Raw genomic sequence first — 15,765 nt, 5'->3', positions numbered from 1 at the left:
AACCTTTTATCTTTTTCCAACATCTTAGCAATATATTGAAAAGAATATAATTAGCGTATAACTGGAAGATACCTATCATTCTTATCTTGTTAGTTATTAAGTCTATAAGCAGAAAGACCACTATGACTTTATAAACTCCTAGTGAGAGTTTTTCATAAAGTCATCATAAAGTTTTTATAAAATCAAAATTTTTCCAAAAGATACTCACTCTAACGGTTACACTGCTGAAGTAAAGTATTGCCCTAAGATGTTATCTCTCCTTTCATACAACAATAACTACCATCTTTTGGACACTGGAAAGACTTATTACTTAGGTTCGAGAAAGTAGTTCTGAGCTGGGGAAGCATATGGTGGCTTCATTCCAGCTCACTAGCCCCTGTGGCAGTGAAATAAAGGAGGTCACAGCAGACAGACATCACGCAATGCAAGCCGGAAGACTCTCAAACAAGAGAAACAGCACTGACCAGAACCACACATTACCAAAACACGAATTGAGAATGATTTATTAAGATCCAATTAGTATGTTTTTAATTTCAAATAGTCCATATCTCCTTCAGAATATATGCACATGAGTAGAAGTCCAAGTTCATTGCTTTCACTTCCAACATAAAATGCTCTGTATTTTGTATAAAGTATGTGCAAACACCTTTCTGCTAACTGGTTCTCCACCTTCTTTTCACTTTGGGCACTTGATAAGTCTGCCCTCTGCTCCAATGGTGACCATGCACTGAATTCCTCCTTCCTACACAACCATTTTTCTCCCAGACATCTTTCTCTTAACCATACTCCTGACTTTCCCATACTTGCTTCATGACTATGACTTTACTGGTTTCTTATTATAACAAACTGGTGCAAATACTAGCTTACGTAGATAATGCATGGTATCCAGTCACATACCAACACACTCTACCCATTTGCTACAGAAGGGTCCAAGCTGTTTAACATGAAGATCCTTTATTCACTCGGCATCTTTGACTTCTTTGCATTTTCTCCAATTCTACACGACAGTCATGGCTACCAAGAGCTGGATAATCAGTCTCTCAAACAAAATTTGGAATTTCCAGACATATTAACTAGGGTGTCCTTGTTATTTATGACAGTTGACTGTTTCTAGGCCATCTTGTTATATTAAAAAAGTCACTCTAAAGAAACCACTGCATTTCCTTTGTAAAACGGTAATTTAACTGGCTTTCCTCACAAGTGTCACCCATGCGGTGCAAAGCAGGAAATCCCTTTTTATAAAAGGTAAGAGCATAAAAAGACATTTCACATTTTTAAAAAAATCCTTCATGGGAATATGTCCTAAGTAAATAATTATATGGACAAAGTTTTATGTACACAAAATTTTCGCATTATTATTTATAATAGTGAAAATTAGAAATAATGTAAGTAGTCAATGATACAGGAATGGTTAAATAAACCAAGTTGCGTCCATTAAATGGAATATGATATAGCCATTAAAATTATGTTTTTGTAAAATTTTTAATGCCACAGGAAAATGTGGCAATTCTGCAGTGGAAAAAAGAGCTGGCTATAAAATTGTTTACAGTATGATCCCAATTATATAAAAAGGTATATAATATACACATATAGGCATACACGGGGGAAAAGCTGTTAACGGTGGTTACTTCCGAGTTGTGATACTATCAGTAATTATTTTCTGTTTTATACATTTCTGCATTTTTAAAGTTTTCTACAATGTCTATGTATTATTTTATAATACAGAAAAACACAGGCTATTAAAAAATTCCTCTGATGTACTGACAATTAGAAAGTACTGGGTATCATAAATATGTGGGAGCAATATTACTGTACTTCATCTTCTATGACTTTTTTAGAGTACATATACTTTTGGTAATAAACTTACATGCCCTCTTTGTTTTATATGTGTTACAACACTTTATAAAAAGGTAATATTGTGATTAGAGCATTGTTTGTTTCAGAACCTAAACAAATACTGGCTTCGACATCTAGGTTCTTCTATTTCCTAGAAGATTTAAAATTAACACCCTTTTATCTTTTTAACTAAGGCATACTGCATACATACATTATATGCATGCTTCCTAAAAAAAGAATTCTAATTTACAGTTTTCCTACATAAGGAAAAAAATGGAGTTATGGTAGTGTAAAAATAGTCTTAGTCTTATCCATCACAAGCATGCTGATAGGCATAAACATGTTTATTAAATGAAATGTATCCTTTAAAAATGAAAAGGGGCAGCCTGTATGTAAATGAAGTTGTGGGTTCAATTAGTCAGAATTTATTCCGACTTACACCAAACCACACAAAACCTTTTGAAGTCTAGTTAGTGTAGTCCACATGGACAATCCAGAGTCTATTTATGAATTCCATTGCAAGATCTCCACTTTCTACTTTCAAAAGGAATGGGGATCAGGATGAGGGTTGTCACATAAGCTAATTTTCAATATATATCAAGTCTTGTTGGGTCTAGGAACAAATACTGCCACTGGTTAGTGTTTAAGTACGTGAGTTTATTTTTCCTCTCTCTCTCGCACCCCACCTTGTATTGGGTAGGGGGAGGCTGTTCATCCCTCAGTCGATGATGGCTCGCTTCTCATCTTAGTTTCCTTTCTAAACCACAGAGTGGTCATTGCTGTGAACTCCAGCCAAGATGGTGTGGTTGAGGGAGGAAGCTGACCGGTCTGAGCCTTCCGTGGGGCCGCTGGTGTTCTCACTGCGCTGGCAGCAGAGGATCTGTCTGAAGGTGGCACTCATCTCCTTGTCACGGTAGGAGTAGATGATGGGGTTCATGGCAGAATTGAACTCGGCAAGCAGAAGGAAAAATTTCTCATAGGCCAAAACATCACACTGTGGACAGCACACATCGAGAAGTAACAAGACCAATCCAGGAGTCCAGCAGATAATAAAGGCACCTACAAGGAGAGGGATTGGGAGGATTTAAAAAAGAAAGAAAAAAATATATAATTATGAAAGAACCATAAAGTGAAATGATTTCAGTTCAATATGAAAATACTGAGATTCAAAGCCACCAGACCATCATCTGATACGAAATGTTCATTTTCTGAAATAACCAGAAAATTTTAATGACAAAATAATCAGTTTAATAAAATCTCATTAATTCAGACCCTACTAAAATTGAGTACTTATGAGACATTGACGATGATTACCTTGAGCAAAACACCGAGTTTGCTAAGCAATTAAGACATGAAAAACTACCTTCAGGATACATACTTCAATGCTTATAAAGATATGGTTTTTCACAGCATGATATTGTTTTCAGGCAAAAGATAAGCACAGTGAATGACAAATGTCCTTTAATGTTTAGCTAAGTTACAGTTTCTGGATTCGGGTTGACTGGGCTCAAATCCTTGCTTTGCCATTTAATAAACTGGGTGAACTTAAGCAATTACTTTCTTACCTCAGTTTTCTCACGTGAAAAATAGAAATGACTATATTTATTTCATTAGGTTTGCTGTAAGGAGTAAATGAGAGCTAAGCAAATAACCACTCAGTATATCTTAGCAGTAACAATAATAACAATAACAATAATATTGTTATTATCCGCCCAGTAGCATGGGCCTCTTGGGAAACAGCAATTTTCAACAATAAGGTATATGTTTACTTTCATTTTTATTCAACAGTCATTTCAATGGTGCTTTTCTATATGCTTTGCAAATAGTAACTCATTTAATCTGCACAATAGCTATATGAGATAGAAACTATTATCACATCATACAGATAAAAGAAACTGAGACCCAGAAAAGTTAAATAACTTGCTGAAGTCCATGGTACTGGAAAGTGACAGACAGGAGACAAACCCCAGAGTTTCTGCTCTTAGAGGCTGGCTCCAGAGGCCACACTCCAGAAAATACTATGTTATACTCCCCATTCCTTGAAATTAATAAAATTAAGTATTTTAAACCAAATTTTATGCTTTAGATGTTTTACAAATTTAGATAACTTTATTCTCTTTCTTCCCCAACTGTTCTGAATCATTAAGATTTTACTATAACTGTAAAAAGAATGGAAATATAGGTTATATTCTTAATTCCAGTTTATTTAGCTCCAGAAATCACTCATTTGGCTCCGAGGGAAAAAGGAAGTTGTGAAATAGCATTAAAATCTACCACCGTGTTACTCTAGGATCTCCTGGGGATTCTTGGCTAAGAGAACATGAGCCAACAGAACTGGTGGGCACACTCATGTCCCATTACATCTCACCCCATATGTATAATCAGGCTGCACAATGGGCAGACAGGGAATAAGGGTGATCACAGAAGAGCATGTGAATCTTTAGATGTAAATGGCACTGGCCTAGGTGGATGCAGGCTTGGACTGGGGTCATAGATTTGGACTAGCCTCAAGGAATGAGTTTCATAAAATATAAATAAATGAGATTTAGTCTCCAAACAGCCGAGTTTTGAATGTGAGCTTTCTTTTTTGAACATTTTCAGCAGGGAAATGAAAATAAAGAAAGGAGAAAAGTACCCCCATAAAGCTCTTTGTTCTAAAACACAAATGTGTATTGGTTTTAAACTGCTGTTCACTTTGAAGACTGTCCAAGGTGCTTCATTTTCTAATAAATACAATACCTTAGACTTGCCTCAGAGAGAAGAAAAAATATTTCAAGTATCAGGGGATAATAGCCAAGGAGCTATTTGAACTTTAAGTAAAAATGTTAATAAAGCATTCATTCCGAGTCCTTGAATTTCCTTGCTTGAAAATCACTCAGAAAGCTAAACATAAAGGAAAATCAAAGGAATGCCTCTTGGGTTTCAGAAATAATGCATTATTCATCGAGAAGCCAGGAAGGGAATTATTCTCAGGGTGGAAAATGCTTGGATGGAAAATGCGTGGTCCCATTATTCCATTTACTTGGAAACTAAAAACTCGCAGGCCCTTCATGAATGGGAGAGCATTCTTTCAAGTTTCCTTTCCCCTTTCTTTTATCAAAGCTCTAATTGAACTCAAATTCAGAGCTTGATTAGATAGCAGCAACATGCATCTCAACAGATTTATTTTAAATAAAATGATCTTTTTCTCCTTCCAGGCAGCAGAAGGAAACATCCTTATTCTCACGGACTTTCACAAGCTCCATGACTTTGTTCGAGAGGGACAGAATTCAAATACAGTCATTTGTTGTTTATATCTCCTTCTAATTTTTAAATTCTAAAACAGCAAGATCTTTTCAATAAAAGCCATGGTCTCAGCAACCAGCCCATGGGTCTTACTTTTAGACCAAAAAATGCAAGGAGCCTTGCTGGATCCGAGACAGAAACTGGGAAACACGATGGCCTGACACAGGAGGAGTGCATGCAGACACGTCATTGAGGAACTCGGAGTCCTGTCCCTTCTTCACTGAAAGGAACTGTTTTCAGTACTATGATTAAGCCGAACCACACAGTCCCAACACTGCGCTTGGATCTTGAAGGCTCAATTGAGTAATTCAAGGGACTCACAGTACAGGCCTCAAAAATCAACATCTAAAACCAATCAGACAGTTTTCCCTTCCTCTCCTCCCTTCCCTTCTCTTTCACGGAGGTGCCAAGGATCAAAAGGACCAAAAGATGAAGATGGACTACAGAAGCGGAAAATGGGGTCTGGAAAATTCCAAAGTGATTAGGCTTCTAAACAACAGTGAGTAAGTATTATGCAATCAAGTTTGCTCAAATTATGGATTTACTTCCAAGCTTCTAAAAAACAAAAACAAACTACACCCAAGCCGCTTTGGTAATAAGTAGCCAACCGTAATTCAATCCGATTATAGGACTTGAGATGTGCACTGTGGACTCTATCAACACATAATCTGTAGAGGCTCAAGTGCACACCTATAAATCAGGTTGGTAAGAGTAAAAAGAACCTTCTCCATATCTGTAAAGTGGAGAAGTAATACCTCTCTGCCTACTCTGTAGGGTGTGGTGAGGATCAAACTGAGATATAACAGGTAAAAGCCCTCTATACGCTGTGCATCTACCTGACTACACCACCTATCACCGTTGAGGGAGGCATAATGTGCAAAGGCTGGTGTAGCACAGCACCAGGGCAGATTTCCTCCAGGGCAGAATGTGAAAGCATGTTTTGGACCATCAAGACCTGGCATTTCAAAAAGCTCTGAGATGCTACCATCCTGATTTAAGAGATTACAAGGACTTGCAGTTGGATGTAAAGAGGATAAGAAAAGGGAAAAGAGAGGAAACACAGAGAAGCACAGAAGCTCCAAATCATTTTGGAGGTTCTCCTGGGTCAGCTCAATACCTTCACCAAAATGGCGAATAAAATAATATGCTACTTAGTAGGGACAGTGCTTTAGATAGTTTGTATATTTCCAGCACATCTAATGGACGAATCCCCATAGACCAGGGCATAAAACCAAGAAATGGTACACAATAGCATGAAAGTAAGAGGCACAAGTAGTTTATGGTTACATACTGTAAAGTCAGAAGCAGCAGATAAGATGTCCAAGACGTCCCAGAAGTGGCAGAAGATAAGATGTCCAAGGGCACGAACACCTGGTATATCTGGTTAAGACATTTGAAATTTCTCCAGTCCAGCACTGATTCTCAAGCCTAATCACATACTACAATAGCCTGCAGAGCTTATAAGAAATAATGATCTTCACCTGTACCTCCCCTTTGAGATTTTAATTTCATTAGCCTCATTGGTCAGAGTCTCATTTAATACACAATACTGTAACAGAGTAGAAGAAGAAAATGATCTGGATAAAAATAGAGGCAAAAACATCAGATGTTTCCAAATTCCAGAGGAGAAATAATGAAAGCCTGAATCCAGGTAGTGGCAATGGGGAAAGAGAGGTATGGAAAGATTGGGAAAGTGTTTAGGAGACAGACTGCATGAAATGAATGAGAATGATAAAAAGAGTCTCAGATGACTCCTAGATTTTTCCATTTGGATGAAGGAAGAATGGTGCTACCTTTCACTGAAGGAGGAAACACAAGAGAAAGTGTTGGTTGGTGTTTTCAGAGTGAAGGTGAGGAGAACAGAGATAATGACTGGTTTTATACATCTTTAGTTTGAGGTACCTGCAAGACTTCAGATGGAGATGCCTTAAAGACATCATGAGAGGCTCGTGGCAATTTGAGTCCCAGGAAATTGTCTCTTAGTGTGCTGTACAAGAATGGTTACACTCTGCATGATTTGCCAATATTACAAGGAACACAGGCAGAAGGATATTCAAAAAATATTCCTGGGCTGGAATAAATAGCAGAAATTGCTCTTCCTAGAGTGAGCTTCACTCCTTATACATCTGTCAAATCAATCTGTGAGGGTCCCAATGCCCACAAAGATGGATGGAGAGGTGCTGGAATGTAGACGTAAAAAGCAGAGAGGAAGGATGCTGTTTTGGAACAACAGGTCACAGCTGCAGAACAAGATCATATTACCACACCTTCCCTCAAATCTACACAACCCCATCAGCTGAATAATGCTTACCATCTGGTCTCACAATTAGAGCCTTTTTTCTAGAGTGACTTTTCCCTAACTAGTTGAACTTTGCTTACATATGGAACATAAGAACCAAAGTTAAAGAGAAAAAGTCTTTGACAGGGAAGACCTCTAGGGAGAGAGCCCAAGATTTCTGATGAAAAAAACAGAAAGCATTTCCAGTCTGGCTGGCAAATTTGTGTTTTTACCAAAAGTCAGACATCCCACGGATCTAAAACGAGTCAAGGTAAATTGATTCCACATCGGTGCTATGTCCAAGTGAACCTCTCCCTTGGCCTCACTCTTGTTTCTCAAATGAGGATCTCAGAAACAGATCTCCCCATTTCAGAGGCTTTTGTAGAGATCAAGGGGGAAAATAAGTGTTCAAATACATAAACTACTTTTTCTATTGCCGCTAAATTGTGCATTCCTTCAGGGCAGCATCTTGGTGTTCTAGAATCCAATCCAATTTTAGTTCATTTCTGCAGTTATATTGTGATTTCTGCTAGGAAGGTGCACATAGAAGATTTGGCTAGCTAGGAAATCCTTCTAGAATACGTATCTCAAAAGAGGCTATGTTAGATAATAGACCACAGATACAAGACTTATTCCTATGTCTAGCAGTTAGGGGGTCATTGTAATGGCGATGTATGTGATTGACTTTTTGAGATTAAAGCTTTTTCTAAAAGAATAACCTAGATTAATTATAAAATCCATTTTCCAGAACATTGAGGAGATAAAATGAATGCAACTGAGCTATGTCCACAATAAGGCATTTCTATCTTGATACCAATTCTACTTCATTTAGCTTAATGCCCAACACGGCCACCTCTTTGTGGTCATAGTAAATGTTTCATACATTTAAAGTCTCATGACTTCATTCACTGTGTGATGCAGTCCAGTGTTTCCATCACTCACGCTTGAAAGCAGCATTTATCTTTTAGAGAAGGGCATTAACAACACACAGATCTCCAAAGCAGAGTAGAACACTCATTATGTTCTCTTTTTAATATTCCTGGGTGAAAGTTTCAGTCCCCTAATACTGTCTTGATCAACACAATACTGGCTTTCCAATATACAAGAGAATGCCAACACTGCCTTCCTTCTGGCATTTTATACTCTCTTTCACATTAAGAAGCGAGTATCATACACATACATGCTCCATATCCTACAACAGACTCTAAATCTCATCCTGCAACCGTGCACTGGGAAGTACATGCTGAAGTCACTTGCATGCTAATACCGCCTCTTACAGAAGAACATCTGTGCTTGGGAACAGCCAGTAGAAACCACGTCTCCATGGCTACAACCCTAGCCAAACAAGCAATACCTTTTAACTGCCTATTGCAACAGGTTCCTTACCAATTCCTCTTCCTCTAAAAGTCCAGCTTGCACAGAACAGCCAGAATGATCTTTCAAAAGCATAAACGAATTCACATTACATGACTTTCTTGCTTAAAATCCTGCAAAGCCTTCCTACTTGAAATCCTTACTGTGGTCCATGAGGCCCTCTAGATGACTGGCCCCTCTGCCACACCTTCACCCTCAGCCCTTTCTACTCATCCCTCATTCACTAGATTCTAACCAGACACACCAAGTTCATTTCTGTCTCAGGACCTTTGCGTTTATGATTCCTTCACTTAGGAATACGCTTTCTGTAGATCTTCATGTCTATTTACTTACTATTAAGCATCACTTCCTCAAAAGTTATCCCTGGTTATCCTAGCTAAAGCACCACCGTTTCCCCACTACATTTCCCCATTTTATCGTCTTCATATCCCTTATCTATCCCCAAAATTATCTTATTTATTGGTTTACATGTTTATTTTCTATCTTCCTTCAACAAGAATGTAAGCTTCATAAAGGAAGGAATGCTCTCTCTCCTCTGTATCTCCGGCATCTAGAACAGTGGCTGGCATGCAGTGGACACTCAATATATCTTCTGCTGAATGAACTGGCAAGTCACAGGTAACTGCCCAATAGACACATCCAAAACAAGGAAAATTAATTAGTAGAAAAGTCCTTAAATAAGGTTTGGAAAATAAACACTAATACCTACAGTGTGAAGGTCTTTGAATGGGAGCTACAAGGCATCCAAAGGGGCATGAGGTGGACCCTAGATACAAAAGTCTCATTACATACACATTTGTTACCGTAGTCTAAATGAGCCTATTGTTAACAATGCTGATCAGTGTAGATTATCTATGGAATCTACATACTGAGTTCCAGAGAACCAGGTTGGGTCAGGAATGAAAGGAGACATGGCATTAGTCAAGGTACTGCCACGGGAATGGTTCAATAGGATGATGCTGCCCCATCAGACCCTGGATTCTGCAGTAGCTGCCTGGAAAAATCACTAATTGACCCAATACACCTTTGTGTTAATCCCTCAAGATTCAAAGTTCCATGCAGGGGCTTTTGACTGGCCATGATTAAATCTCATATCCATGCTCTAACTATCAGAGAGTGGGGAAAGAGAATATATCTACTCCTCAGCATATAATGTCCATTTTTTAAAATACAAAATACAGTTCTAATCATTTATCAGCATAATCAGTGTCAATCCATAATATTAAGTTTGAATACTCACAAGACTTTTTCAACTGTCATACTTGCATTTTTTGCAGGGACTCAAATTGATGAGCTGTTTTCATATATTTATGTCCTGATAATTTGTAATACAGTTTACTTAAAAAAAAACATAATTTATGAGAGGATGATAAAGATAATTCTCATTAATCTAATTTTTCTTCCCAGAATGGTGTATTAGCTTCTTTCCTTTCAGTGATTCATGTCTAAATGGTATTAAGGTAATTCCTTGAATTATTATGTCTTTTTTTTCCTTATAGTAAGTTTGGAAAATATAGAAAAAGATAAATAGGAAATTTAAAAAGTCATTTATAGTCCTGCAGTCTAGCGATATTTTAGAATATGACCTTGTACTTATAAAATGTTGCTTAAGTCTAAATTTGTGCCTTTTTCTAATTGCACATGAAATTAATATAGAAAGATTGTCTGTTTATTAGCAATGAGTAAGACAGAGCAGACAATCAGACCTTTTATTTTCAGGAAGATATTTTTGTTCTGATTGGTGTTTTTATATAGCCATGCGTCCTAATTTGGTCAATACAATATCCTCTTGAATCTGTGAGGATATCAATTATAATTTATTGAAGCTGTTTTGTGTTTCCTACACCACCTCTGTTTTCATGTAAGGTGCCTCACTACATACAATGCATGGGGGAGGAGGGTACCACGCTTTGGGAATGTCTGCCCATTTTGCAGGAGACTTTCCAGAATAGGAGACCCCCCGAGAAGACAGGGTAGTGAACTGCCACCAAAGGCAGCTTTTTCCTCTACCTAAAACATCCAGCGATGCCATCTAATTAGTAGGCAGAATATTATCTTACACAATCACACAGGGAGAGGTGTGTTCCTCTGAAAGTTCTTATCTACGAACAGAGAAAATGAAGTCACAATAAGGCTCAATGATACAGAAGTAGCATGGTCATCTCCTTAGCTCCAAATTCTAAGAAATCAAGAGACAGCTAGCAAACTAAAGATGCACTGAGTTATATATCCTTACAAACACACACCCAACAGCAGCTCATGCTCTCCTGAAGTAGCACATGACCCCTGGGGCCTCTGTAAGCTCACAAAACAGGAAATGCTTGAATTTACTTTCAACAAAGACATGTTAAGATGGGTCACTGCCTCACCCCTTCCTTCCTAAACATGTTGTCTGATTTCTACCCAACTCTGTCTTGGAATGAACTAGCTGAGGGTAAGACCAGCTCACTAGAGTATTATTACCCACTAAAACTGAAAACCAGTGCAACTCAATGCCAACCAAAGAATTTTCTTGTAAGCCCTTACCATTTTCAAATGAGATACATTTTAAACTTATAAAAAATATATAACATGTATAATTTATATATATACATACACACATTATACATGCATACACTATATAAATGTATATGTAACATATATGTATATGTGTGTGTGGATATATATATCCACACTCACACACACATTCAGAACAGTCACTGGATACTAGTGTCTTAAAAAAGACAATGAGATTTATTTTCTTTTACATGCAGTAGACTATGAGACTCAATCAAAAAGGATAATGCCACTTACATATTCTTCACATAGAAAATAATTCACCCTTCTCAGAATAGTTAAATCTGTTTTGCCTCCTAAACCTAGTAATAGATTGCAAAGTTTTTAAAAGCTAATTTTCCCCCTTATTTTAAAAAGTGATAAATCTTAAATCTCACAGAAAATCTATGTTGTCAGCTCCAGACCAACACCATCTAACTCAGAAAGTGATACTAAACTTATTGCATGACTGTGGTCCAGCTGTTACCAAGGTGATTTGAAAAATATTTACCCCTTTAAAAGGATATACGAAATCCCCCCCAATTTTTCCCTAGCAAAAGTTCAACATAAACAAGGAATTTATAATTAGTTTTGCGCCATATTTAATTTTTCAGCTACAAATTAAGATTCTTCCCAAATGGCACTAGTCTAAAAGAGTACTAAAATCTGACTGAAAATGCTCACAGAATATAGCTGATGACAGAATCCTGTGGATTTTATTCTTTGCAGTTCATGAACTACTGGCATGGATCAACAAGATATCTATTGCTCAAGAGACATACTTCAAAGACAAAGAAACATAATGGAAATTTCATTTATAATTCATTTTCTTATGATCAAAATGGAGGGAAAATCAAAATTCAATCCAAAAGCAACTTCAGAAAATTTTGTGAAATATTCTTGCATCTAAAAATGTTTATTAAAAAAGTTGTATGTATGCATTTTTTTTTTAATGGCTGAAAGACATGAAAAGAAGAATGGCAGAAATTGTAGATATGATCATTCTTTTCGAGATTGGCTATGCCTCCTACAGTTGTCAAATGTCCTGGACTGACATTTATGAAGCATGGATTCTTGGCAGAGCAGGAGGGAAGTACAGTCTGTTTTGCTATAATACGATAACTGTGTGCCTAAGATATCTCCTGTTATCAAAAACTTTTATTAAAATTTTTTTAAGAGTTATAAAAACAGAGCTCCAGATTCAAATCATAAACATATTTTTCTACATGAATTTCAATTATTTTAACTATGGTTCAGAGTAACATATTGGTTGCTCAAAACTAACAAAACTAAGACTAAATATCAGAAAGCAAATTCTACCATGAATCCTGAGCGAAAATCGAAATAAACTGCAATAATATCACTTCTAGGAATTTATCCTATAGGTATATTCACACACAATACAACTGCGCATGTGCAAGGAATTCTTTGTGGCATTGTTTATTGTTAAAAATTGGAAATAATCTAAGTAACCACAAATAGAGAAAATAAATTGTTATATTCATAAAGTGGAATCCTATTCAACCTTTTAAAGTTATTAAGATATTCTATCTTTACTGGCACCAAATGATTTCCAAGATATGCTGTCAAGTAAAAAGAGAAAAATATAGAAAAATTCATAGAATATGCCACCAATTATGTTTAGCAGCAACCAAAAAACCATGCGCACACACAGATGCCTATAAGCCCCAACTGAGGGTAATAATCAATTAATTTAAATGTTTAGAGCATGAAATTATAAAAATGATACCTTAAATATTTTATTTCAACTTAAAACACCAATTTGTATTCAATTGCCAATCCTTTAAGATGGAGCCAAGACTTTACTCTTGAATATGGGTCTGCTAACTGGGGTTCTGCATCATCTCCCAAGCAAAGCCAAACCAATAAAGCATCACATATTACTTCCAAATTGGCTCCTTCAAAGTGGAGTCAGAACTTAAAATTCTTGTAAAGCAATCTGAGTACAAAAACCATGCAGATTTTTTACGGTTTTCTCCCGACTTACAGTTGTTCTCACCAGCGAATTTAAAGTAATTTCTTCTTGCAATTTGCCTTCCTTGAATATTAACAAAGAATTCACCTTAGTTTTCCCAGAAACATCTTCTTCTTGTACTCCTTTTTATTAGATAATGTACCATTTAACTAGTTCCATCACGTCCAGTATTTTCCCAGTAAGCATCTTTGCTGTAGACATCTTCGCCACATCTTAGCCGCATAACTAATTGGCTGGATGGCAACTTTGCCATAAAAGATAAAATAATGAAAACTAAAAGAGGAACATTAAAAATGACATAATGAAACATAAACAATGAATAACAAAATTAAAAAGACTTTCTTGTGAAATACAAAATACTTGAATACATTTAAAATGTGTGTAGATTCATAGCAAAGCTGCACAAATAACTGATTTTATTTTGTGGGTTGTACCTAAGCTCTTGCCCTTGAAGTCTCTCGTTCACAGTATTACACTTTTTTTTTTTTTTTTTGGCTTGTTGATTTGTCTCTTTGTTCGGCATCCGTTGTACTTTTTCATTTTCGCTAAAATTTCTTCCCTCATTAAGAAAGGTATCAGTTTCCAAATACTAGGATGCATATTTGTAACTGAGCTTTGAAAAGCCTTCTACACTGTTGTTTGTTCTTGGCATACTGTCACAAGCTCACTGGTAGACGTTCCAAAGTTCTATGGGAAATATGGAGCTAAGGTTTATAAAATATAAAAATCAGAGTACAAATTGTCAAACCAAACTGTCAACCAGTTATTTTCATCTTTTATGGCAAAAATTGCCTTATGGCCAATTAGTTATACAACAAAAATGTTTGTGGCAAAGAGGTCTATGGCAAAGATGCTCATGGCAAATGTATCTAGAACCAGTTACACCATTATTATAACAACCTGGCACAAACAGCTTTAGGGGCAAAAACAATGGATTCTTGGTAACTGTTAGGAGCTGAATTACTTGGCCTTCAGGCTACAGTCTACTAAACTTTTTAAAAAATTATTCATCTAAATATATGAGTGTGTACTATATGTCAGGTACCCTTCTAGGTACTGGGGATATCACAGTGAATCAAACAGAAAATAGTCTCTCCCCCCATTGAGCATAGGTTCTAGGAGGTGCGTGAAAGATAACTAACAAAATAAATAAGTAAAATATCTTCTAGAAGGGGATAGTGTTTGGAAACTATGGGAGAGCAAGTGTGAAAGCAAGGAGAGCAGTTAGAGGCTCATCCAGTAATCAAGACAAGAGAAAACGATGGTTTTGAACCTGGGAAGGTGGTACTTGCAGATGTATGTTGATGGTAAAGCTCATATGATTTGCTATTGGCTGGACGGTGGGGAGAGAGCGAGGAGTCAAGGAAACCTATAAGCAACTGAAATAAAGGACTTAGTGACAAGGAGGTCACTGCTGACAGCTCAGTGGGTCTTGAGAATGGAAGTCTGATTGGGGTAGATTCAAGAGCAAACAGAAGAAAAATTAGATACTCCAAGTATAGACAACGCTTTTAGGTAGTTTTGCTGTGAAGGGAGTAAGAGAAAAGTGGCTATGGGCATGAATTATTATGTCTTACAAACCTTTTGTTAACAATCAAGTTGGTTAAGAGAAAGTTAAGAATAGGTCTATACTGTGTGTGTGTATGTGTGTGTGTTACCCATACAAATACCCCCACACACATATATGTTCATATATGTAGAGAACATTTTTTGAATGCAACACCAGAAATTGATTATTGTCAATTATATGTAAATTGTATGCTTTAAATATGTGCAGTTTGTTATATGTCAATTCTACTTGAATAAAGAGGCAAGGGGAGAAAGAGAGGTGAGAGGTGGAGGGAAGGAGAGGGAGAAAGGAGGGAGTGATTGATTGATTGATTTAGATTAAGAAAGAGACTGACCAAGACTAGCACCAACCTTCTTTAGTTTCTTCTTCCCATCTATATTGGTAGGAAGCATATGTCCGGCTTACTCAAAACCACACAGTAAGCTTAGTGGTGCAGGCTGTGTGCTAGGGAGGCCGATGGTTGTCCAGCAATGTCTGTGGCTGGGTGGTTGAGTCTCTTGATCCAGGAATGAAACATTAACAGGCCCTTTTGGTTTCAGAACTAAAGGTCATCAGTATTAAATATGATCTTCTTATCTTAAAAAGAATAGCTAGCAGATTGGGAAAGATTTAAAATCCTCCAATTAAGGACAGAATGAGTAATAAATAAATGGACATGCCCATACACTGTTGATAGAAGAGTCATTTGACAATATTTTTGGAGGGCAATTTGGCAATGTCTAAATTTAAAATGTCCACTTCTAACAATTCCACGTTTAGAAAAGTATCAACCAGAAATACTTGAAGTAGCATATAAAATTATGAATACATTTTGTATGGTTCAATGGAGCAATATTTGTAATGGTGGAAAATTGTAAATCTAAACATTGATCGATATTATAAATAAGTAGA

The 15,765-nt window shown here is 36.7% G+C and overlaps 1 protein-coding gene across 1 annotated transcript in view; it reads right to left on the bottom strand.

Moving 5' to 3' along the window:
• Positions 1-2,458: 2,458 nt before the first annotated feature.
• Positions 2,459-15,765, bottom strand: part of LPAR1 (lysophosphatidic acid receptor 1) — a 134,938-nt gene continuing 121,631 nt past the window's right edge. Inside the window, exon 4 of the mRNA XM_014782062.2 lies at positions 2,459-2,895. Within this exon, the coding sequence (XP_014637548.1) occupies positions 2,594-2,895 (302 nt within the window). The 3' untranslated portion in view covers positions 2,459-2,593. The remainder of the gene's footprint in view (positions 2,896-15,765) is intronic.

Source organism: Ceratotherium simum, chromosome 29 (assembly GCF_057802395.1).
Source record: "Ceratotherium simum simum isolate JZ-2026a chromosome 29, ASM5780239v1, whole genome shotgun sequence".
NCBI classification, from domain to species: Eukaryota; Metazoa; Chordata; class Mammalia; order Perissodactyla; family Rhinocerotidae; genus Ceratotherium; species Ceratotherium simum.
The sequence above is the reverse complement of the archived record's forward strand: the minus strand, read 5'-3'. Positions and strand labels throughout refer to the sequence as shown.